The 25,017-nt window shown below is 46.9% G+C and overlaps 1 protein-coding gene across 3 annotated transcripts; it reads left to right on the top strand.

The window, feature by feature from the left end:
• Window positions 1–9,088: 9,088 nt before the first annotated feature.
• Window positions 9,089–23,928, top strand: fam49a (family with sequence similarity 49 member A). 3 transcript variants are annotated; one of them, XM_029849472.1, is made up of 12 exons: window positions 9,089–9,246; window positions 17,629–17,682; window positions 19,688–19,767; window positions 20,730–20,851; window positions 20,927–21,032; window positions 21,128–21,273; window positions 21,352–21,429; window positions 21,706–21,822; window positions 21,905–21,984; window positions 22,071–22,197; window positions 22,273–22,343; window positions 22,480–23,928. In XM_029849472.1, the coding sequence occupies exons 3-12, from the start codon at window positions 19,695–19,697 to the stop codon at window positions 22,541–22,543; spliced, it is 984 nt and encodes a 327-aa protein (XP_029705332.1). In that variant the 5' UTR covers window positions 9,089–9,246; window positions 17,629–17,682; window positions 19,688–19,694; the 3' UTR covers window positions 22,544–23,928. The 3 variants fall into 3 exon arrangements, with proteins under 3 accessions (XP_029705332.1, XP_003971515.1, XP_011610163.1); XM_003971466.3 differs by lacking the exon at window positions 19,688–19,767 and adding an exon at window positions 19,393–19,472; XM_011611861.2 differs by lacking the exons at window positions 9,089–9,246; window positions 19,688–19,767 and adding exons at window positions 17,245–17,522; window positions 19,393–19,472.
• The last annotated feature ends 1,089 nt before the right edge of the window (window positions 23,929–25,017 follow it).

The following is a 25,017-nucleotide window of genomic DNA, read 5'->3' as shown; positions in this document are numbered from 1 at the left end:
ACAAGAGGTGATGATCGAGGAGAGGGAGAGGCTAGAAGATAGAGGGAAGGAAATGTGGAGCGGGAGAAGGGAAGCCCAGCAGATCTTGTCTGGAGGGGAAATTGCATTGCTAAGGATTTATTGCTTCAAGTGTAATTGGGTTCAACCAGCGCCAGGAGAGAAAAATCCATTGAAGTCTCCTCTCCTGTGCGGTGGATAGCCCGATGGTTGATCTGTGTGGCTCCCAGCACAGCCCTGCCGGCTGCATTATGCAACGGGCACGCCAAAAACACAAGATGAGGGGGGGGGGGGGGCTGCTACAGAGGAGCGCCCGCCATGCTGCAATAAAGAAATAAAGCCCAGCTTCTGTCCCACTCGTTTGTGTCCGAGCCGCTTTTTCTCTGGCAGCGATTGGGTGTAAGTGTGTTCTGGTCTGATGATTGGCAGTAATTGACTGGTGAAGCCTGTTATTCCATCATTTCTATTAAGTTAAAGTTGAATTGTGGTCGTATTTGTTTGTAGACAGGCCCACCACGGTGCCGGGGCCTCATTAAATTAGCTGAACTGATAAATTCCCACGTGTTGTCATTTTTCTGTTCGACGGGTTGAAAACGAGCTCCAGGATCTGGTCAGAACCCGGAGACAGCCCCTCGCCCCGACCCTGCAAGCACAGAAGCACAAATGTTGCAGTTCATAGGTGTGACAAACTCGGCCCATTTGAGCTAAATGGGTCCACAGTGCAGCTGATAAGAGTGTGCGGAGTAGTCGGTGTGATACTGTATCTACCTCCACCAGATGGTGCGTCGGTCTTTTCCTTTTTCTTGGATATTTTCTGGATGCTGCCTGGTTCTCCTGCAAAGTGCTTCATATGTAGAGGAAGGAAAACCCAGAGCAGGGAGAGAAAACCGCTGATGTTGCACACGAGCTTTGCTAACGGCCCAACGAACCTCGTCCTGACTGAAGTAAGACACACAGTCATTGTGCCATCATGTGTCCGTCTCTGCTGGCATCACTTCAGAGGTCTCGCTGGCGGCTCCTCCACAAGCAGAACAGTTCTCAGAGGAGTTCCTCAGGGTTCCTCTGCTGATTTGTCCCAGTACCTGCTGTAGGTGACCCCTGTCTCACTGGTAGATGCTGATACTTTTACAGCCTTAGTGTTCTAAACCAGCCTCATAAAGAAAATGTGTTAATGGAAGTATTTTGCATGCAGTTTTTACATGAGCATCATATCTTATAGCGGCAGACATGCATGAATCAGGTTAAAGTATTTACACGGTCTAGAACGAACTGTAGGTCTTGATAGAGATGCATCAGTCAAAATGGGCTTCCCTGTGTGTGTGTGTGTGTGTGTGTGTGCCACCCTCCCCGACCACTGCAGCACGATCCCCGAGCCTCGCTCGACTTGCAGCAGCGAGCGTTCACGAACCCATGCTGCAGAACAGAGCGGGCCAGGCTCTGCATACAAATGAGAGCAGGATGGAGAGACGCTGCAGCGCAGGGACGAAAGAGGAGGCGCACATCTCCCCACTCTCACACCTTCGCTTCCACTCCTCCTCACCTCTGCAGCAGGCTTGTCCTCCTGCCTGGCCAAGCGGCGTCTTGTTCTCCGTTTATACAAAGGGATTCTCCTTCCCAGGCTTCCCCTGCTGAGGGGGGAGGGGGGCAGGGAGCGGCAGACAGTCAGGTGGTGCGGCGCAGGCTTGATAACGGCCACTGGCTGCTTCTAAAAATGGAAGATGAATTGATTGAAGCTCGGGGAGTGTGTGATTTGAAAGGCTGGGGACCGGCACTCAGGGCTGAATGCATATTCAGGAGAGAGAGAGCGACAATGTGGTCTCAAACACACAGGCTGAAAGCAGAAATACGCCGTTTTTACCTGAGATTTGTGAATGAGGGGAAATTAAATGATGAAAGTGTGCACTGTTGCATTCTAGCTGCAATTCAGATGTGAATGTTTAATGCTGTTTAATCCAGCTCAAATGTAGCTTTTAATTATGGGGAATCAGGGAACACAAGCCGAGAGATCGGACGGACGTTGATGCTCGGAAACATTAAAAATGCAGGAAGTGGATTCATCAAGCTGCTGTTTTGATGCCAATGTTAAAATGTTGAGTCTGCTTCTGTTTTACTGAAGCGTTTCGACGTCGCGTGGCTCCCGTTACAATTGGTATAAGATTCATTAAAGGCTCCAGAGTGGGCCTCCAGACTCATCACTATTCATGTTTGGAGCCGCCCTGCACAGCTAGTGTTTCCAGACTTCACCTTGAGGACGTGGACAGAGAGACGCGTCCTTGCAGACGCGCTTCCAGGGAAAAGGTGATATGTCTGATAAAGAAAGCTGAGAGAATCTTCTGGGGAAGACAACGGTGCTTTTTTCAACTCCCGATTGTCCGTCAGCGCTTTGTCTTCCGTCCCAAGTGTCCATTTCCCGTTAAAGACGAGGGGACGTGGACGTGTTGCTGCTTCGGTCTCGGTTAGAAACGCCGGTCCTCACAGAGGAGGCGCTTCTGCCGCAGCTCCTCTGGTTGTGATGGGAAGGCGGCTGTAACTAAGCATCATCTCTGGAGTCCCTCAAGGGGAGGGAGGGTGGGTGTGGCACCAGCACAGAGCGGCCGTGCACGCTGCCAGCCGTGCGTCTGCCCTTGGGATGAGGCGATGAATTGTTCTTTTAAAAGGCAATACAGCATCATAATAGCTGCTCCCAAATATGTTTGAATGTCTGATGGAGCGAAAGAGCCCGAAAACCTGAAATCACTGTCGGGGAGAATTGGATGAAGCGTTTGCCGCCGCTCACAGCATTAAAAACTGCTTAGACGGGAGAAGAAGGTTAATTTGTGCCATCGACTGAGCCACCCAACGCACTCCTTCAAATCATTACTTCATATCGACGGTGTTCCCAGCCTCCCCTCGGCCCACGTGTGAGCTGCATTTTGATGTTTCGGGCCTCGACTGACAGAAAAAGGGAGTCGTCAAAACGCTGCAGAATGGCTGAAACCTCAACGTAATTATGTGTTCAGCAGAACGCAAACGCTGGGAGACAAATCCGCCGAGCGCCCGCCAGCCTGTCAGGTAAAACAACCAGCGTGCGCGCGCAAGAGAGGCTGCGTGCGTGGGTGTGCGGGGCGCAGAGAAAAATCACAATTATCTGTTTTTATGTAACGTGAGCAGAACAGGGGAAGCCTTTTGTTTTAGGAAGAAATAACGACGATGCCCTGAGGTCTCTGACTTCCTGTGTGTTACGCAACTCCTGCTCCGACTTGGATGGGGCCACATTTGATTCTCGGCGCTCTGGATTATATAATTCAGATGCGGGATGAAGACTTTCATGTATATTTCAGAGAAAATCTATTATTTAGTAAAGGAGGTTTCTCTGTATGGCTCTCTTGTTTGGTGCTGCTGTGTTTCCCAGTTAATGAGCAGAGCTGACCCTGCACGAGGAAAACCTTTTCCAGCCGCTTCCGCTTGGTTTTCTTCTCCTTTTAGCTTTTCATAGTTTCACAGCCAGGTTCAAACACACTGAGGGACGCTGCCCGTCTCCCGAGGGGCCGCCGCCGATGAATTTAATTCAGAGCTGTGAAGGTGCAAAAGGGACAACAGACTGCACGATCCCTGCGAGGGAGGAGATCACAGGGCACAAAGACCTGTTCGTCTGTCCTTAAACAGGGATCTGGCGCAGAAATAACCAGAGCCATCCTCATTATTACATCAAACGTCAGAGATAACGTTAGCTAAAACTCACATGGAGCCTTTATTTTGGATTATAGCAACAAGCGGATGAATATAAAGGAGCGTTTTATTAAATGTCGACTAAATTCACTGCTTCTCCTCTGTCCTCCAGTACTTCTGAACCGCTTTCCTGGATCATAAATACATAAATGGAAAGAGAATGGTTTAAAAGGGAATCAGTTAATGTTCGAGAAAGTTTAGTACATTAGCTCCTGTTAGCTGTAAACCACCAAAGAGTGCTGAAGCAGCCAGATCCAAGATTTAATGTAAAAACTTGAGGGTTCCACTTTTTCTGCTTTGAAAGAGTCCAGAGAAGTAGCAACTGGGGGGCTTTGTTGCACATATTAACTGTTGGAATCACATGGATCTACATTGGAAGCAGACGAGATAGATGTCCAGTTGACGGATCTTTAAATGAACCATTTGGTCACTAATTCCTGACAGAGGAGCTGAGCTCTCCGAGGTCCTCTTCTTTCACACATCCTGATCAGCTTCTCTCGCCATCTGTCTGCCCATTCAAGTTTTCTTACTCCATTTACTTCCTGTTTGTCTCTCGGTGGCTCCGTCTGTCATCTCTCTATTGCTGCATCCATCTATACTTTCAGAGGAATGCATACGTCTCTATATATAGCTGCACTGCATCATTACCAGCACAGGCAGCCTGTAAAACGAGCAGCAGCGCCAGAGAAGATGAAACAAGAGAGTCCAGAGAGGCGGCAGAGCTGGGAGTGATGAAGGCATTCAGCCGCTTGTTAGCCACATATGGAAAATCGGCATTAAGAGCGCATGCCGTGAGACAACTCTAACAAATAAGAATCATACTTAAAAGTGCTCCAGTTCAGAGACTTTAATTCATTTTTAATGAGAAATGTTTTGACTGGACCCCTGCATCATTTTACTTGCAAATTCAGGAAACAAAACCAATTTCTGTGTGATTGCTCACTGTCGGCTTCATTAAGTCTCATTATAGAGGGTTTCTGCACTAGCGTGCAACAACATGCTGATGAACCTTTGGAACCTCAACGTCCCTCTTTAGTTCCTGCAGATAGATCCTGCTGGCAGTTCCTGGTTACTGACACACATGCATTTAGTGCTCTCTGAATAGGTTACCTGTGTCCAAATGTTGGCTCCTCACCCTTCAGTGCTGATAACACATCATATTCCAGCAAATTTTGCTAACCTTGTTTATGTATTAGCCTTATACTGCCCCCTGTTGTTGCGTGCTATGATTGCAGCTTGAATCTTCATGCAAACCTCTCTTTTCCTTCATAATCAAAGCAAGATTTGAAGGATACAAGTTGAAGTTCTCGTATCTTTGCTCTGCAGCGTTGGGGAGCGTCACCACATTGCTGCTGCGCTCCTCCTTAATCCACGTGTCTACACTTCCTGTACTCGTGTTTTAAGCTCAGGTCTGATGACCAGGTTAATCAATCACCTTCCAACGCTGTAATAATCCCCAATTTGTTGCTATTATGCTGTACAGAATAGAACAATAGCAATACCAGGGGTCCAATTTAGCTGAGATTTTTATTGCTTTGACACCTCATTTGCATCTCCAAAACATTCTGTTTACATGCATCATCTAATACTGTGTGTGTGTGGGGGGGGAGTTATGGACACAAGTTTTTAGCATCGTTAGACGCCTCTAATGAAGATGTAAATCAAAGCGGAGTGAGCCGCTGGACAGAGCGAGACAGATGGAGGCTGAAAGAGTGCCGCAGTGTGTCAGACTCAGCTCCCAAAGTCTCTGCGACAGCAGCATCCCTCACCGTTTTGGCTCTTCCACTCATCCCTCATCCCTTTGTTGTTGTTTCTCTCTCCTATATGGTCATTAGGAGCTAGCAAAGCAGTTCCATGTGGTGTTAAAATAAACAAAATGTGCATCTGACAATGTTGGATGAAAGTAGACGTGTGATGTTTGGCTTACTGAGATAAAAAGTTATATAATATTGCAGGAGAGAAGAATCCAGATTAGTTCTGGCAAATACAGACATGCTAAAAGCATCTGGAACTATCAGCTGAGGACAGAATTCCATGTCAAACTCTCAAACTCTGCATTTCTACAACAAACCCATCTGCTCTGCACATCAAGGGCCACTAAGATCACCGCATTTGTCCAGCTAAACCTTCCTTTTATGTCGTTAAATGTGCGACACTGATGGTATTTTTCATGCAAACCATCAGGTTGTGTTTCAGAATTAGCTGACAGAGCAGCTAGGAGGAAGCATCCAGGACTTTACTGGGTGGCCTCCGTCGAGCACAATGGGAGGAGGCAAAGAGCTGGCGGCTTAATTACATCTCAATCGTTCATCTCTGGCTTTGTTTCCTGTGATCCTCTCATATCCCCACACGAACTCTCCTCTTTCTTCCGTCCATAAGCGCGGCTCTCGGGCACTCCTGGCACACGGCAGCTCCTCGCGCCCCTTCCACGCTCTGATGCCTCGGATGATTGCGTAAGAACATGGTGCCAAACAGCCACTCAGTCATCAGCCGGCAGAGGGAAACACCAATGGGGGGGGGACGGTTGCTGGGACGGTTTCCAGTGCTGATGCATTTTGACACACTGGTTCTGAAACCACAAAGACAAAGGAAGACAAAAGGAATTCTCATCATCACGTGCTGATGTCGTCTCTATGAGGGAACTGGAGACGGCCTTCGTGCTTGACATCACATCTTTTCTCTCCGTCATGACATTAACTGGCCTTTGGAGATTCAGGCCTGGACCTGGAGCGTTGTTGCCCCCCGCCCCTGCTGACTCCCTGATGGCGTCAGAGGGCTCCTCGCCGCTGCCTCGGCCTGTTTATTCTGCTGGTCTCCCGTGAATGAGCTCTGAAACACTTTCTGCTTCACAGATACGCCCCAGTCCGTGCACGTCCTGGCTGCTGTTTTTAGACTGCAGCAGTTATCCACAGCGGACCCTCGTTCATTGATCGGGACACGAAAGGAGATGCTGCTGCCATCAATAGACCCGCGAGACTGAGCAGAGCACAACCCAGCGCTCCCAGACGCTGGCAGGAAGGAACAGAAGGATTCACAGGCGTACAAAGGGCCACCGAGGGCACCGAGCATTTTTGGAGTCAATCCAGGAGCTGCAGAAACACTCTATAGTGTGTGTGTGTGTGTGTGTGTGTGTGTGTGTGTGTGTGTGAGAGAGAGAGAGAGCAGAGGCTAATTATTGTGACGACGAGCCTTCAAATAAGTTGTCACCACCTGAGAATTGGCTCCAGGAGCTGGAGTTTTTGAGTTCTGTGATTAACTATTTTTCACATTAACAAAACACGAGGTTACGCTGACCTTTGACCTTTTGTCCTTAATCCTTGACACCAGATCTCCTCGAGGATAATTTAAAATTGACCTTGACCATTTGAATCTGCTGTTTAAATTGAATTATTTAACCAGGTCCAACAATTTTAAAAATATGTTTGAAATATGATTTTTTTTTAAATTTAAAAAGAAACAACAGGCTAAAAAATGACCCAGTATTAAGACATTTACAAGCAGCAGTTGGCGATTAGCATTTTGCTCTCAGCCATCATGGGTGATATTTGAAATATGCATTCACAGCTGCGGTGGCAACATTTAGAGCCTGAAAAATGGAAATATTCAGCAAAATGGAAATATTCAGCAAAATGGAAATATTCAACAATGATCTGGGGAAAAGGAGAGGCTGAGTCAGCTGACAACCTTGAGCACAGCAGCTCATGGTGTAGACTGTTTATATATCAGGTGCAGCCAGTCACCTCCCTGCAGCCACAGTTAATGCAGCCATTAGCAACATGCAGCACTGCGGCAGCCTGCCAAGTCGTGACGCTACAGTGGAAGTGGAAACTGTGTTGCTGTCCAACACCAGAGGCAGAGAGAGGAGCACAAGCATGGCTTCTTTTTCCTTGCGGCTTTTGTTTTCCGACAAGTCTGATTTCACGCTCTCCTTGCATCTTAACAAGGCAAAGTAATTTTCAACCTTGCTCAGAAGCCCCAATCAGGTCTTCTACCATCTTAAACACATAGAAACAGAATTTAAAGATGATAAAACCCTGGTGCATCTTTACCCAAACTGCACAATGGAGCACTGTAGGTTAGATTTCACACATATTTGAGTGTATGCATGTGCTTTTGATTTGAAACACAGAACTGGCGGTGAATAAATTGCAACCTAAATCAATGTCATCATCCTCCAGCACGGCAGGTGACCGCAGAGGAAAAAGAAACTGAATAACAACCAGTTTCAGACAGCAAAATCAGCTGTGGGTTGCGCTATGCTGCCCCCTACAGGAAAACACTGGTGTGACGCTCGATACTCACCGTGTCAGCTTCTATCCGACATGACTGCATGTAGAAGATACTCCGACAGTAGGATAATGGTCATGGAGTTGCACTAAAGTGGGTATTTTACTGCTCATGTGTCCTGCACGCTTATATATATATATGATTTTTTTTTCAAATTCTTCCCCCAAATTCATAGGAAACCATCGATTTTCTTTTTCACGCAGACTATTTACAAGTTACTGCGTAGATTACTGAGCAGAGAATAATTTACTGAGACACCTTTCATTTCCAACGGCACTACACATCCTCACCACCAGGGGCCCCTATTGGACAATCTCACAAACAGCGTGGCAAACTAAATATTGGGGGGGTTAATTAACGCCCATAACAGTATGGCAGGCGACGGATTATCCTTAAAGTCAGCTTGCTTCAAACCTCCCTAAGGGCGATTAGTGAACAACTTTCGTAATATCAACATGTGCACAGCAAATATAAGTCATTTTCGCATAGCCTGACTGTCTAGATGGTTTTCAAACATCATTAGAAATATGTGGTAGTTACGTAGCTTACATGATACAACACATTAGTGTGTGAGGATAAAAGGTGGTGTAATAACAGGACAGAGTTATAAACCCATGCCGACTGTGTGGGTGTAAAATCGCTGTAAAGGAAACTCGACTCCATGACAACCGCTGCTTGATGTGATAGTGGAACATGTGGGTGTATGTTGACACCCTCCATCACCCAGCCTAACTACCTCTTGCACTTCAACAAAGGAATGTTTGCCCTGTGCATACCCCCATTGCTCACAACACTGCAATGCTCGCGATTCCCACAAGTTCACCAACTAATAGCTGACCTAAGAAATAACCCAATAATAATAATAACTGTTCAAAACGACATTAGGCGTGATTGGAAATAACATCCTGAAGTGTCTGATGCGCTCCTAAAACAAGAGCATTTTCATTTTGCTGCAGAGGGCAACAGTCTACCGAGTTACACACACACGCGACGCTTAATTGGCTTGTTCGACGCCGTCCCTAATTTCAACCAATTAGAAACGCCCACATGGGCGGGGCTTAGAGTAGCCCCTTTCTTCTTCGTCGTCCTTTTCTTCTTCTCCTCCTCCTCCTGCAGAGGGAGGGGCGTGTTCTGAGAACGGACTCGTCTGTGGCTGCCGGGGACGTTCAGCGCTCTTGAGGTCGATAAAATCCTGCCGAGCCCGAGTTTTCTCCTCCGCAACATCCGAGGAAATACTACGAAAGGCACAGACAGGTGAGCCGTCAAGGTTGAACCAACTTTTTGTCCGAGTTTTACCAGCTTCTGCTGCGGTTTGATGCGACCTGGTGTTGTGCCAAGCAGTGTTTCCGCGTCAAATCAGTGACTGTCAAATGACTTCACATGGGAGGAGATGCCGGGGCAGGAGCGCTAAGATGCTGAATCGGTTCAGCCAACTTTGTCGAGCTGAAATATTCTCTGGCGGGATGTTGTGCGACTCTGACTCTAAGTCTGTTAACATTCTCCTGTGATTTTTGCTCTCTTGTTGACTTATCGGACTCCCGCACTGGCTAGCTCACAGACTAGCTAGCCAACAAACTTAGCTTGGCGATACTCAGCCACGTTTCACAGATTTTTTTTTTTTTTCAAATTACCGTTCACAAGAACTTTTCCCGAAAGTTTTACTCAATCGTCAACGTCTGTGCAGACAAGTGAATCGTGACTAACCGTTTTCTTATTATTAAGCCATGCCCTCAACAATCACTGCATCCCAACAACTGCGTACTTGTATCTTTAGACTTCATTCAGCCTCAGATAAAATGTAACTCACCTCCTGACAACTGCTGAGATGTCACCTGTAATCGTCCTGATTATACGTTACAGATGTCAGACGGCAACAGCTAATTTCTTTCGTTTATCTCAACGTGAGTCGTTGATGAGAGGCTATCGTGCACCGTATAGTGTATTGTTGCATGTGCAGAAAGGTGCCCTGCAGACATGATGTGACTGAAATCCGACCCAGAACGTTGAAACCTGACACACACGCACACACACACACACACACACACACAGAGTACTTGCAGAGGAACATCTTGAGATGCTGTTTTTTTTTTTTTCATCGTGGTTCCTGTTACATTGAAGTGGTGTTCTTTTGTTGGCGAACATACAGCAGCAGCTGCACTCCTCAGCAAAATGTGCGTGTGTGTTCATCTGTTTAGTTTCAGTCGGTATGCCAGGCGCTAACTGCAGCACGAACGGAATGCTGGTCGAGTCCTGTGAAGGAAACTCGGAGGACAATGGCTCAATGTGGAAGACGCTGAAATGTTTGCATGTTCTTTACATGGCCTAGTCTAGCTGCACCTCAGCCTGGGCAAGTTAGAACATGCAGAGCGTTAAAGAAAGATACCATTTCACAGCATCCTGGAAGAATTCTAAAAATGTCTCACTTTAGGCTCTTTGCATAAATTAGTATAAACACTGATAATGATCACTGTTAAAAGCTGAGCCCCACAGATGTAACAGAAAAACAGGAAATAATGCTCACACCTTTTCTCACTCCTATTTTTTATACTGCGGTTTTCAACTGGCAGGTTGCCTGAGTGGTTGTGCTGCACTGTTGTACATAATTAGAACTGCGAGACTGCCATGATGAACCACAACCCCCTTGAGAAACTGTAGAACACAAAACTGCATCAATGAACAAGTCTTGTTTTGTTTTTTGTCAAGGTGAGACAGACAAATTTTTTCGCCCTCGTTCTTAAGAGCAACACACGCCGTGAAACGCCACGACTTTGAAGCCGTGTTGTAACGATCAAAGAAACCAGCCTCTGCAAGAAGCGGAGCACGCTGGCGTCGATGGTGTCGTACGATTCGTGAAGTGTGATGAGTGCAGCTGCAGAGCAGAGAGGCATGTGCTGCTTTATGCTCTCAGCCAGCCAGATGAAGGTAACGTGAGATTTGACACATTTGCTGTTGCTCAAACTGCTCGTCGGTCTGCGATGCGCGGCTCTCCTCCCGTTGTCAACGGCTAATCATCCGTTTCACCCCGGGCCAGTAGCCACTGCTGACTCAGCCAATGCAGCCATCTGGGCTGGAACAGGCAGCGCAGCAGACACTCACTGGGTCCGCTGCCTCAGATGCTCAGCTAACAGATTGCACATGTTCTGTGTGTCTGTGTGCAAGCGTGTGAGATGGTAAGTGGGGGGAAATAACGAGAAGTGGACGACAGCAAGAGCATCAGACTTGTGATTCAAAGCACTTGTTCCAGTTTAGGTTCCAGACATACTGTTAAATATGTATAAATGTTGAATTCTGTATGTCAAAAACTGACCAACTACTAAAAATCTGCTTCATAATCCCCCCCCCCCCCCCAGAAACGTGCCATCTGGACTTGCTGGAAGCCATCGGCCCGGTTGGCTTGTCCCACACCAGCCACCGTCAGTGTGGTTTGCAGGATTCAGCTCTGCTTCAGCGTCTGCTCCCATCAGCCACAGAGCACCGATTATCTGCTAAGCCTTGGTGAATTATTGATGAATTCAAGGGGGAAAACTTTAAACTGCTCTTGACAGTTGGTTGTGAAGCTGTGGCTGCTGAGAGGGTGTGATGGGGAAACGGGCTGCTCGCAGGACCTTTTTTGTTTTTGATCCTCCTGGCTTCCGGCTGAATTTAGATGACGATGAATGACATAAAACCCCTACACCACAGGACAGGTTGTGGCTGAATTCTGCTCAATTTTTTTTTTTTATTGTTCCCATGAATTTTGGGGGGGGATGCTTGAAATCAAAATCTTATTTTTAATAACACCAGTGATTATTATGGCGGCGAGCGGCACATTTGTGCTGTGAAACCATCGGCTTGTGCAACAATGCTTTTAAATTTTCATCTGGCAGCATTTTTAAAGGTGGAACTCTGGAAAGATGCAGATTTGTACCTGAGCCTCACATTTAAAGAGGTGAAGAGGTGGTTTCTGCTGAAGCAACAGCTGGTATTCTGGGATAGGGCGCAGACTGTGTGTAATAGCTTTAAGTCTGATCCTGATTATTGAATGCTGGGATTAATGCTGATTATTAGTGCATAATGTCATTGTGTAATTTAAGGGTTTTGCAAGGGAAAACACTTCCTGTTGAATCCACACTGCAGTCCTACCAAATTTCTAAAGCCAGGCAGACGCTTAAACGTTTGTTGACTTAACGCACTCTCCTCCCTTGATGATGCACGACTGACCGAAACGAGCGCACTTGAGCTCAGCCTGGGCTGTGGAGTGAAACCGGAGGTCAAGTGTCGTTCTACAGGAGGGCTCTGTTGCTGTCGCACATTCACGGGAAGCCTTAAATAGTCTTGTTTTCATAAGGAACGGCCATATTTATAGGATCCTAGAAAAAAGGCTCCTTTTTTCCAGCCCAAGCTCTTCCATTTCCACCATTGCTCTTACACAAGCTGTAAGATCAGAGGCTCTAAACTACGAGCATCCTGAGGCCACGATGATGGCTTCAATCGACAGTTTGTAGCGGAGGAGTTTGATATTGTGCGTTGTGAGCGTTGGCTCTCTCAGCGGCGCAGTGGTCGCCTCCCCACCCAGCGTGTAGGCGCTTGATGTTCTCACACATGGAACACTGGTTTCACAGAGTGGTTCGCGCTCAGAAATGGATGCCTTTGTATCTGCAGCGCCGCTGACGTCCAGAACAGAAGTGGCATTGAGCAGAGACGTGGGAGGAATTTCTCTGTGGTGATGGCTGCTGGTAGCAGACACCAATCTGCCTCCTCCTCCTCCTCCTCCTCCATAGCAGACGCCCTCTTTAACTTTTCTACTTGACTTTTTTCTGTCTTTTTCTCCTTCCATTGTTCTTTTCATAATCTCACGGACCTCGGCAGGCTGGCTCTCTCTCTCTGCAATTGTCTCTTGCACCCAGTTGTTTACTGGTGGACCCCCCCCACCCCACCACTAACTCCATACATATAAAATGACTGAGCTCTCCTGTGGTTCTCTGTACAAGAGCGGCCAAATGTGGAGGAGTTGCTGTGGTGAGTCTGTGTTAAATCAGGCAGCGCGGCCTTAAGCCCAGCAGCTCCTCAACAGTGTGCAAGTGCAGCGTTGTGTGTCTTCAGGGAGCCGAAATCCAAACCGGAGAGTTTTTGGAGCCCACGCGGTGTGTTCCTGTGCTGGCGTGTGGAGCATGCAGTAAGAGGGAGGGATCAAGGTTGTCAGTGATACAGCAAGGCCGCCATTGTGATGTTGCCGGGTGCGTTTCCCCTTCTCTCCCGTGTCTCGGCACCTCCCCGCACCCCCACCGCCTGTGTCCATATTAGGGCAAAAGTCAGTCGGCCTCCCCTGGAGGTGGAATCGGCCCCCAGCACAACCTGCTGTCACATTTGCTGTGGCGAGGGGAGCCCAAGGGAGACGACGCTCCACTAACCAGGACCGACAGGCAGTTTTTATGGTTACTCCAAGTGGCAGAGAGGTTCTAAAGTGGGTGCGACAGGCCCGGCTAGCTTTGGGTTTGTTAGTCAGCTGTCTGGTGTGTTTAGTTCATGTCAGTTTTTGAGGCTGAAGTCAATCCCCCATAGAGAAGCCAATAAACTCCACAATGTCAGACACAGTGAAGTTACAACAAACTTATGGTGGCTGAGCAGCAAGCGGGGAGGTGTAGATAGGTCAAAGGTCACCTCCACAAATACTCGCCAACCTGATTTTATTTGACGATAAAGGTGAACCCTTAGGTAGCCTCTCAGGGAGAGAGAGCATAGGTTTGTTCCCTGGAGATTTCTAAACAGAAGCTATTTCAGTCATTGCTGCTGGTTTAGCTTTCCTTTGGTTTACACAGAGGCCTTTGGTGGAGGTTTAATCTGGAAATTCTGATGGCAGAGGGAAGTCTGTGTCAGTGTGTAACTAGGATTGAAAGGGACTATTATTATTATTATTACTGTTATTGACACATGGATCAGTATTTTTGTTGGGGATGGTTTCGGCACATATTCCTCCAGAGGAATCCTGACCCTTGTCCTGTCCGATGGTAGGTCACCTGGGTCAGCATTTTATTATCATCTTTATTACATTGAATGATACAAAATACGACACATGTTGAGACAATGTTATGGCTGCAGATTTACTGCTGCACGAGCGGGAGGAAACAAACCGCGTTTCTTTCACTACGTCGTAGTTGAAAATGGAAAAGGTGCCATTTTGTCCTTTTGTTCCTCCTAAACGTGTTCTGAGAGGATTTACCGTAGTAAACAAACTACAGCTGTTTATATTGTTTATATTCTCCTCATTAAGCACATTTGCGGAATTTGAATCAAAAACGGTCGATGAGGAAACTTCCAGTTCTCAAACGTGTGGTTCAGTTCTCACTCATTTCCTGTTCAGCCCAGTGTCAGTTAATGAATCAAAACATTTGAAATCTGCCACTTTTTCCTCTTTTGGCGACGTTTTTTGAAGGCATCCAAAGGCTGCAGACGGCCAGGCTCATTCTTAAAGGAACTCGGAGAAAATTTAGACTCTTCCAGCTCCAAATTGATGTCAAATGGATGAATTTGAATGCTCATTGATGTGTCTCCGCCTCAGCCCACAGCTCGCTGTTAAGAATCCATCATCCAGTCATGAGTTGTTGCCATGCAAAGGGGCAGAATGATGCTCCAGAGCTGCTGCAAATACCCACAGACGCACGTTGTTTTCCAATGGGGGGGGGGGGGGTTCGGCTTTCCAGTCCATTGAGCGTCTGGTTAGCCCCCGTCTGAACTCTGACAGAGGGTTGTCTGTGGATCGGCCTCAGCCAGATGTGTCCCCCCCCCCCCCGGTTCGCCTCGCTCCATCCTCTGGACCAGAGCTAGCCTGCTGCGCTCACCGCATCAAAACACACGTGCACGCGTCGGCATGATCTGGGATTTCTGTTAACACTCCATCTCTCCTCGCGTGACCTGGTGCTTTGCTTGAAGTGTGTTTTCCAGTGCTGGAGAGGATACACACACACACGCACATGCACGTGAATAATTAACGCGCAGGTCATATCTTGGTTGTCTGCAATAGCAGCAACTGTCACGCGACCCAAGGCTCATGGGGAGGTCACAGTGTTGTAATGGTGTGTGAGAAGATGCTCCTCCTCATAACTGGCTCCATTTGAGTTCCAGCTTGGACCAAATTAGATGCTTTAACGCTGAATTTAGACAATTAGTTTTGGTTGAAAGTGGGACGAGGGATTTAAAAACCCTTTGGTGCTGCTGGCTGGCTTGGTGGCCGTTTTGAGGAGCAGTTTTTCCCTCCTTTGGAGGTTTGTTGTGATGTTGTGATGAATATATTTTAAACATTAATTGTTAACTTTGCGAACCGATTACCTCCTGTTGGGTGCTTCAGAAGCAGCATTTATTTAGGTGTGCAGATTAGAGAACACATCAGTTACTGATGTTGGTTTTGGTTCTCCAAGGATGGAAGATGGCTCTTCCATCAATATGTGGGCTCACTGATGGAGTCGGAGCCTGTTTGAGGCTAATGTTGAATATGCAAACAGCTGATGTGAAGGTCAGATAAGAGGGCTTCATGAATGTTTACTATTCTGGTCCATTTGCTCTGAACACTCTGCATTTTCTCTGCTTGTGTAAACTGTGGTTGCAGATCACTGGACTGGGACCTTCACCGGTCGTTGTAGTGTCATTCTGCTCTGGGTCACACAGAAGCCCACCTTCTGGGATCTGGTTTTCCTTCAACTCACCTCTCGACCTCACATTTACATGATGGTTTTCACCAGCCGTCGCTCTCTGTGTCACAACGGTGTGTGATGTTTGTGCAGCGGTGACCTACTGAGGTGATGTGTGTGTTCACTGAGTTGATCCACATCTCCTGTTTCAACAGATGTGTCTCCTAATGTTAACAGGTGTCCTTTGTCTCCTGGTCACCTCTGTTTGAAAGTGCTGTATTTAGATGGGTTACCTGTGGGGTTAAATGTCATATTGCTGTGTATTGTTCCACTGGGGTCTCTGGAAAATTCCATCCTAGCTCTGCATTAACATTTCCTGAAAAACATGTTTATTTTTCGGAGTCTGCCGCGTGCGTCTCTCTACGCTCCACCAGGCTTCACCACCTGCTGGGCTGATTGGCAGATTTAGTGACTGAAGGATTAGCGCCTCCTCTGCTTACTGGCTGACTCCATCCATGCGTAGCTTTAGAGATGCTGGCTAAATTGGATAACTAACAACATTAAGGGTGGAGGTTGAGATCTGTCCATCTAGATGATGCCTGCTACTTAAAACATGTGAATAGACTCGATTAAATCCTCATTAAGTTGACTGGAAGCACGGAGGAAGTCCAGCCGAGTGGTCCCATTAGCCGAAGCTGAGGGACAAGAAAGTGGGAAGCAGAGAGAGACGGGGGGGGGGGCGTACAAGTGTCATCAGCGCTTGGTCTGCGGTGTCCACATGGTGTTTTGGCAAAGAGCGCACGTCTGCAGTCCTGCTATTTCATTACAGTCGAGCCTGCTCATGTACCACACTACAGGAAGTCACACACTTGTGTCCTTATAAGGTAGGTGTGTGTGTGTGTGTGTGTGTGTGTGTCCTCCCTGTGGAGGTCTCCATCCCCAACACACACTGTCTGCTTCCGTGCAGGTTGTCCAGAGGAGCTCTGGGGGTTAACACAGCTAGATGAAGACTATTTATTGTGACAGATGGGACTGTCTCGCTCTCAGACTGGCATGGAGGGGGGGTTGTGCTGTTGCCCCAATAAAAAAAACGGACAGATCTGAAGTGGTAAACACACAGCAAGGTGCAGGAGTAACCCTGGGTTTCAGTTATGCCGGGTGATTAATGTCTCGCGCACTCCAAGATGACTAACAGAGGAGAAACCCTCTGCTAGATTTTGATTTGTTTGACAAGGAAGCTGTAAATAGGCTCTATAAAAGGTTGGCGGTTACCTGGATCGTTGCAAAAGCTGATCAACGTATACTTCATTTTGTGTTTATCACAAAAAGTAAATTAAATCATAACAGTGGTCCGACATGAAGGTATTACATCAAAAGGGTGTGACGGGCTCTTTGTACTGCGGACGAGGAAGTTGCCTGATAACAGCCACACGACTCAGGTTCAGCAGAAAATGTTCCTTGCGTCAGCTTTCATTTTAAATTTCGGAGAAGAGACGCCGGAGAACACGGCAGCTGACTGGCGAGGCCACGAAAGCATTGTTCAGAAGACGAGCTAACTAGTTTGGGGAGATTTTTCACCTTCCCCAACCTCTCTGTAACACTGCCCTGACCTGAATGGTGTGTTGCAGACATTTTATTAGCTTCTTCAGCTGTGCGCCACAGTCACTTCTGACCAAATGTGACAGCACTGTCACTTTGTTTCCACTCAGGCTGCAGGGAAATACAGGCGGCGCGTAGCTGCAGCCATTAGCAGCAGCAGCCTGTCGGAGAACGTTTGCTACCTCACTGAACACGCTGCACACAGACCCTCAATCAGCTCTGTTTTGGAAATAACAGACCAGGGTGTGGATTTCACTCTTGAATAATTCAGGATGTACTTTGCGAGGGACGACTGCAGCGTTTAAACGCCTGTGCACATCGGGAGAAGTGAGGAATTCACCTCTGAGCTGATGCAGTTCCTCTACAGCCTGTTTTCTTTTCACTTTATCTGCGTTGTTTTAAACACGACTCTCCTGCTCTTCTCCCGTTTCAGAGATAAAGAAAGTGGATGATCTAGACATCGCCAGGAGTACCTCCACCAGAGAAGGTAAAGGAGTCTCCCACACACACACACACCCCCACACACACGCTCGGGCTGGTGTAATCATGTTTGAGCAGTCTAAGCTTTCACTGAGGCACATCAGCTCAGCAGTAATGCTGCGGTTTACATGTTTACGCTGGGATTAGCCTGCACTTGTTGTATTATGTCCAAAACTTTCACCCTTCAAGGCTCTTCTAGCAGTTTGTGTTTGGGGCTGTTAAAAAAATTGATACTGAAATCAACATCTTAGGTTTTAATAGTTAATTTAACATTGAAACCTCAAATGCAAATAAAGGCTGGATCGCATTTAAAGAGTAAATTTGTGGTTTGTCTTTGGGTCATTTAGGGTTTAAACAGTCACAAAACCAGTTGAGTCAATAAAGATGTTTTATAGGCCATTATTTTAATAAAATCTAATCTGTCACCTTTTTAATTATGGGCTTGAAGGGCTGTCTCATTTAAACTAAATCTTTCACAGTTCCTCTTATCACCCGCTCAGCAGGAAATGCCGTTTAAATTTGGCACCACAAGAAGGATCTAACTATTGCCAGATTGTAAAAACTCCCCTGTCACCAACAGGAATATCCCCCCTCACTAGTGAACACATGAGGTGATGGCTTAGAAAGGTTTCAGTCCAGTAAGAAGCTCTGAAGGAGGAACCAAGCGGACGAGTAAAAGTTCCCCATTCTAGGGTTCCTTCTGTCTCTGGCAAGACTGGCAGAATTTCAGAAGAAGCTGGTTCATTTACTCCAAACAGAACAGAAAACACTGAAATTATGAAATGATGCTTCTGTGTTGGGGTTTTTTTGTCCATGTTTCCTCCTGATTCATGTTCAACCATTATCAAGTCTTCCACATGCTGGTCCGAGCCAGTGAGCTCCATCACTGTTTTCTCTGCTCTGCAGTAGCTTTAGCTCACCAGCTTTGCCCCGCAGCAGGACCCCCCCCACCCCCACCACAGTATCCACAATAGTAAACTTGTGAGCTATGTTGATTAGCGTCCACACACCTACGTATGAAAACGAATAGTCAGCTGTTCCTACTTCTGTAGGTGGTTTAAAGCAGCTTTGATTGTTGCCACTAATGTGGTCTGAGTCTGGCTGCAGATAAGATCCAGGTGAATGTGTTGTGAACTTGTCATAGCCGCAGGTGGAGAGATTTGATGACTGCGGCGCGTGTAGCAACATGTCAACACAGGCCCATCCCAATGAGACCAGTGCTGCCCCCTTCTGGCGGAGCGCCGCATCTGCGCTAAACCCTCAGCATGAAATCGCCCATCAGACACGTCGGTGCTTTTTAGCTGTTTAAGCATCGAAGCCGTGACTCTGGGGGCTGTTGATCAGAAACGCCGCTTGTGTCTGTGTTTTATGAAGTTAAAAGACGATGAGATGAGCACGCCACGATAGGGAATCGTCCACAAAAGGCCAGAAGCGCTGCGGAGAGCCTCAGTGTGAGGATCATGTGGACTCTGCAGCACAGGCTTTCTTTTGTCATCACGTCACGCTCCGATTTATAAATCTGACCATCTGTGAGGAGGAAAATTCCTTTATTCCAGATGGCTTCAGAACATGGATGCGACACCCTTCCGCTCTAACATCCCGGCTGTACAGCCCTACGTTTCACCTCCATCGTGGCCTCTCGCTGCTCCTGTGATGTTGTGTAAATTCTGTTTTGTTCTCTGTGACGTCTCTTTCTCGACTGTTGTTCTACCATCAGGTTTGCTGGAATGGGTAACCTGCTAAAAGTCCTAACAAGGGAAATAGAGAACTATCCACACTTTTTCCTGGACTTTGAAAGTAAGTCTGGCGCAGGAGTGGAAGGAATGGAGAAAGGATGGATGGAGAAGGGGGGGGTGTTAACGTCGTCACTGGTTTCCTTTTATCAGTAGGACTTTCCTGGTGATGAAGCCTCCGAGGACTCTGCTTCAGTTCTTCTCCGCTGCACCTTTTTTTTTGGACTATTTAACCATTGCACACGTCTTTCTCCCTTTCTTTTTCTTTCTCTTTTGCAGAAGCCAAATGGGGAATCTGTTAAAATTGCTCACTTGCACAGAGCTTGAACAAGGGCCAAACTTTTTCCTTGACTTTGAAAGTGAGCTGAGCTGATGCCCGTCTTCTGTTCAGTTGCACCTCCTCCTCTCCCTCTTTCACATCCCTCTTGATTCATTTTTCCCCTCCATTTTCTCTTCAAAGGTCAAAGATCAGCCTATTGTAACGTCAGTTCTTTGAAATGAATCAGGAATACTTTCTTCCTAAGTCTGTCTTCGGCAGGATGGAGCTGACCTTTGACCTTTGCCCGTACCCTGCTTGCATGCACCTCTGACACAAATTTGATGGAATTTGTTTGTGATTACGTTCACGTTATAGCTGCGTCTTTGTGTCGCTTCACCCCAGAATCCTGTTGATATTAGGAAAGTTTATGTCGTCCCTACTGGATGCTATTATAATTATTAGGCCTCACGTTTTCAGATAGTATTCTTCTGTATCTGTGCAGCCACCCAACAGATTAGGGTAGATCACTTTAGACTGGAGTAGATCACTTTAGACTGGAGTAGATTACTTTAGACTGGAGTAGATTACTTTGGAGTAGATCAGACGAGGCACCCTAACCCTTTTTGTTGTTGGTTGAACCAGCCCTGCCACAGTCAACCTTCAGTCTCTGCCACCTTAAACTGCACTCGCATGGATTGATTTTCATGTTTTTAATCCCGTATGTTGCCACGGCAACAAGAGCCGCCGCCTCCCGCTCCGTGGAGACGTTCAGTCTGCAGGAGAGCATCGTCGCGCCCATAATTCTGCTCTTTTGATCCCCTGGAATTGAAATCTGCAGTGGAAGTGCTGAAGGTTGACTGGATGTTTCCTGTGTCGGGCTGCTGTGCTGAAAGCTCCGTTCACGCTCAGCACACAAGCCCCGCCCACCGAACAGCCGCTTCGCATCGAGTCTAATGCAGTTGTAAATCTGCTCCGACGGCCCGACGGCTCGTCCTTGATGTGAAGCGGCAGTGATGATCAGCGTTGTCAGGGAAACGGGTCTCACTCTGGTTTGTGTTTTAGATGCACAGCCCACGGAGGAGGAGCGTGAGGTGTGGAACCAGGTGGACCTGGTCCTCCAGGACTCGGAGAGCATCTTGATGGGCCTGCGAGAGTACAAAGGGGCCAGCCAGGAGATCAGAGATGTACAGAACCTTCAACCCCTGCATGAAGACCCTGCATCATTGATCAGAGAGTAACTCCCCTCTTTTCCCACTCAGGCAATTCAAAACCCCAATGACTTCAAGCACCAGGAGAGAGCCTGGAATTCAGTCTGTCCACTGGTCATCAAACTTAAGAACTTCTACACTTTCTCCATCAGACTAGGTTTGGCTTTCCCAGGATGATTCCCTCTGTTTTTGTTATTGTTTAAACTACTTCATAGAAGTGTCGCAGGGATTTGACTCTGTCTGTGTCTTCAGAGGAGGTTCTGCAGGGCTTGTTGTCGGAGCTCACCTACTCCCTCAACACGGCCCCTCTCGCCAGCACGGCGCTGGAGCGGAAGCAGGCGTTGGCCAAGCAGTTCGCCGAGATCCTTCACTTCACTCTGCTCTTCGACGAGCTGAAGGTTTGCCGAGAGAGCAGAAACTCCGCCTCTGGTGTTTTCAGACGTCGCTGGATGGTTTTTTCCCTCTTTTGTCTCCAGATAAGAAACCCGGCCATCCAGAACGACTTCAGCTACTATCGAAGGACCATCAGTCGTAACCGGATAAACAACATGAACGTGAGTTCTCAGATTTCTCATATTTAGCTGGACGTTTTTAAGGGAAAGCACAATTGGCCAATGCCATGCGGAATGATGCTATATTCTCCCTGTGGCTCAGCGGGATTATGCAGATTACACTGATGTGTAGAGAGTAGCTGCTGCAGCTTCATGTCCCAGATGATGTGATAGGCCCTTTGATGCCGTCACCAGTGTGACGTCTACCGTTAGCCTGCTAATGCAGGAGAGGGATGAGCAGCGCTGATGCTCCCTCTTGTCTGTTTTCTGCACCGTCAGCTGGAAATTGAGAACGAAGTCAACAACGAGATGGCCAACAGGATGTCTCTGTTCTACGCGGAACCCATGCCCATGATGAAAACGCTCAGCAAAGCAACCACCAACTTTGTGATGGAGGTGAGGCGTCTGCTGTTTATTTTTCCTCCTCGAGCCCAACAGTCACCTCCCGTTAACCCCGGCGTCATGTCGCCCTCCACAGAATAAAAGTCTTCCACTGGAGAAAACCACAGACTGTCTCAGCACCATGGCCAATGTGTGTAGAATCATGCTGGAGACGCCGTGAGTTCTCTCTCACACACACACACGCACACACACGTTGGCGTCTCTGAGATGAAGATGGAAGCTTCTCTGCTGCTGTTTTTCAGGGAGTATTCGAGTCGCTTCAGCAGCGAGGACACCCTCCTCTTCTGTATGAGGGTCATGGTGGGCGTCATCATCCTCTATGACCACGTCCACCCCAACGGAGTCTTCATCAAATCCTCCACGATAGATGTAAGGCGTGTCGCTGATTGCAGCTGGAACACAGACTCCCTAATGCGTGATTTCTGTTTCGTTATTCCTCCTCAGATCAAAAGTTCTCTAAAAGTCCTGAAGGATCAGCCTGCGGACAAAGTTGAAGGCCTCCTCAACGCCCTCAGGTTGGGGACGATTTGCTCTCGTTAACTTGCGTTAGTTAGCTTAGCACTTGCTGCCATGGTGCAGGCTAGTTTAGGAGTTGTGGGACTTTGAGCTGCGTACAGATGTGAAGAGCTGAAACTGAGCCTGTCTCTGCAGATACACCACGAAACACCTGAATGACGAGTCCACTCCCAAGAACATCTTGATGCTGCTCCAGTAATGTTTTTTTTAAAAACAGATATGAAGAGGATCAATGTTCTGACCTCAGATAAGATGTATATGTTTACATTATTTAAGTCTTGGTGTTGATACTTGTGTGTGCATAGTCATTCCCTCCAAACTTTAGAAACATTTGCAAAAGAAAGCACCAAACACGGATGTCGACAGCTGTCGGAGCACCAACGATGGACACCCATCAGCCTTATTTAAGTGAGCGGCACTTAGACGGGACTCAACAGAAAAACCCTTTCATCCTTTTTTTTCCATCTTTGTTTTTAAACTGTTTTTTTTTTTTTTTTTTAAACCTTGTTTTTATGAGTGAAATCTGGATCCTGAAAAAAATGGGGATGAATTTGAGCAGATTCCTGCTTGTTAAATCAGGAGGTCATTTCTTTTTCATGCAACATCCAACCTGTCAATTTTCCCATCTAAAATATACAAAATAAATATATAATATATTTCCTCCAACCTAAAAAAAACCCAAAACATTATTTTGAGAGGCTTCCTTCACACATTTCTTTAACTTTTTGCAAAGCCTCTGTGTTTTTTTTCCTTCTTTACTTTAAATACCATTTTAAAGGACTATTTCACCAGGAAAATCCCAGCGAGGCTCGTCACTTAAATTCAGATTTAATCTGTGGCGTGACTCTAATGGTGCCAACTCGGATTAAACTGATCGTGGTTCTTTTGCTCAGTGTTGCTCCCGAGGTTGGACAATCTTGTCATTCGGCTTTTGTGACGCTGCATTTATAGTTGAGTTATGTCTCATTTTTGCTGTAATCTCTGGATTAGATGGCGGGTCTGCAAAGAACCGCATAAATACAGGGCTCCGTTGTTTTATAGAATGTCGTGATGCTGATGCCAACATTGCAACTGTGTAATCTCCAATATGATCAGTGTGGAAATGTCTGTGGCTTTAATGGAGCACAACATTGCCTTAACGACTCAAGTCAGTATTGCATTTTAATTCTGAAGCCATATTAAAGAGCGATTGACGGTAAACTTCAATTCCTTTCCAATAAATGAACACATCGGTTATCTAAAATTCAGTTTAGTCTTTTTGTTTAGTGATAAGAGCCATATTTGTTCTATGCAAAGATTAAGAAACCACGTGGATGCGATGGCGGGACTATGATACAGATATTCCTGTCTGAATGAAGTGGATTCCATCTGTCCTGCTGGACGTAACCATTTTCTCCTCTTTGCCGATGATATGCTACTGTGTGTTGAATCAAAGCTAAACCTTTTCTTTCTGAAACTGACCATTGTTGTTTGATATTTTAGGAGTTCAGACTCGCCATTTATATAAATCTGGCGCTGGCTTTGTATTTCATAATAAATGGGATGTGTGGATTGGTAAATAAAATTGGTACATTTCTTATCTTTCTTTGTTTCTCCTCGTGATTTATTTACATAATGGGACACGGCTGGCAATAGTTTCAACTTTTTTAAATGAGATTCATTTTGAGCTTAAATCGATTGATCCGATTGACTCATAGCTGCGATATGTAAAAACACTGGAATTCTAGTTCTGCATATTTAATATTTTAAAAAATACTTCAACTCTAAAGCATTAAAAACGGATATTTCTGTTCTGGTAATACTTCAAAGTGCCGATAAAAGCCTTTCTAACAGGGTCACAAACCACGCGCAGCCTTCACTTTACTGCAGAATCAGTCGATTCAAGCTTATTAGTCCTCAACGCTCTTTCTTGCTCTGTGGTTACATCACATTCAGCCCTCAGGAATGAGGGAAACTCCTGTGGGACCCATCCAATGCCCTGAGTGCTGCTCATGCAGGGTACTGCCACGGTGGCCCGGGGCAAACCCCGGTGTTTGGCTGGGCTCCAAACGTCCTGGTCTCTCATTGGATGATTGTGGGTTCTGGCATCTATCGAGGGGGAAATGAGTACAAAGTTAAATGTGTTGCTGTCAACTGACCCACGGTCAGGAACAAAAGTGTCGAGGTGTGTACGGCATCCCACCACCAGAGGGAGATAAACTGTTAGGGAGCGCTCGTGTCCCGTGTTTCCTTACATACGGTAATAGTTCCAGTGAGTGGTGGTGGCGCCCTCTGGCGGTGAGAGTCAAAGATTTTATCAGCCGGATGTTGAATAATCAATTGGCTTTGTTCGCTCCAGAAAAATTCAAATAAATTAAGGATGGCTTCACCAAAGCCTGAATAATAAATACAGAGTCTCATCTCAGCCACTACCTCCCACGCGCGCGCCTTCATCAGCATAATGAGCCCGTCCCAACACCTCCCTCCCGCATCATTAACGCGCCTGTCTGTGTAAACGCTGCTCCATAATGCATGACGCCTGCTGGTCCCGCAGTCTCCAGGGAACCTTCCACGCATTTATCTAATTCCGTTTGGAGCCAGGAGGTCACGGTCACACCGGGGCTTTGGCGGCAGTGACAAATGGGGCGTGATTTGGCTGCGCAGGGTCTGTACATCTTCTCAGGTGGAGTCTCC

The sequence above is a fragment of the Takifugu rubripes genome, chromosome 16, assembly GCF_901000725.2.
Source record: "Takifugu rubripes chromosome 16, fTakRub1.2, whole genome shotgun sequence".
Lineage (NCBI taxonomy): Eukaryota > Metazoa > Chordata > Actinopteri > Tetraodontiformes > Tetraodontidae > Takifugu > Takifugu rubripes.
The sequence above is the reverse complement of the archived record's forward strand: the minus strand, read 5'-3'. Positions and strand labels throughout refer to the sequence as shown.

Bases quoted from the DNA above. Each gene is read 5' to 3' on its own strand.
- fam49a (XM_029849472.1), top strand. From the start codon at position 19,695: ATGGGGAATCTGTTAAAATTGCTCACTTGCACAGAGCTTGAACAAGGG. The intron at 20,852-20,926 runs GTACAGAACCTT...TTTCCCACTCAG, and splicing joins CCAGCCAGGAGATCAGAGAT to GCAATTCAAAACCCCAATGA. The intron at 21,033-21,127 runs GTTTGGCTTTCC...CTGTGTCTTCAG, and splicing joins CACTTTCTCCATCAGACTAG to AGGAGGTTCTGCAGGGCTTG.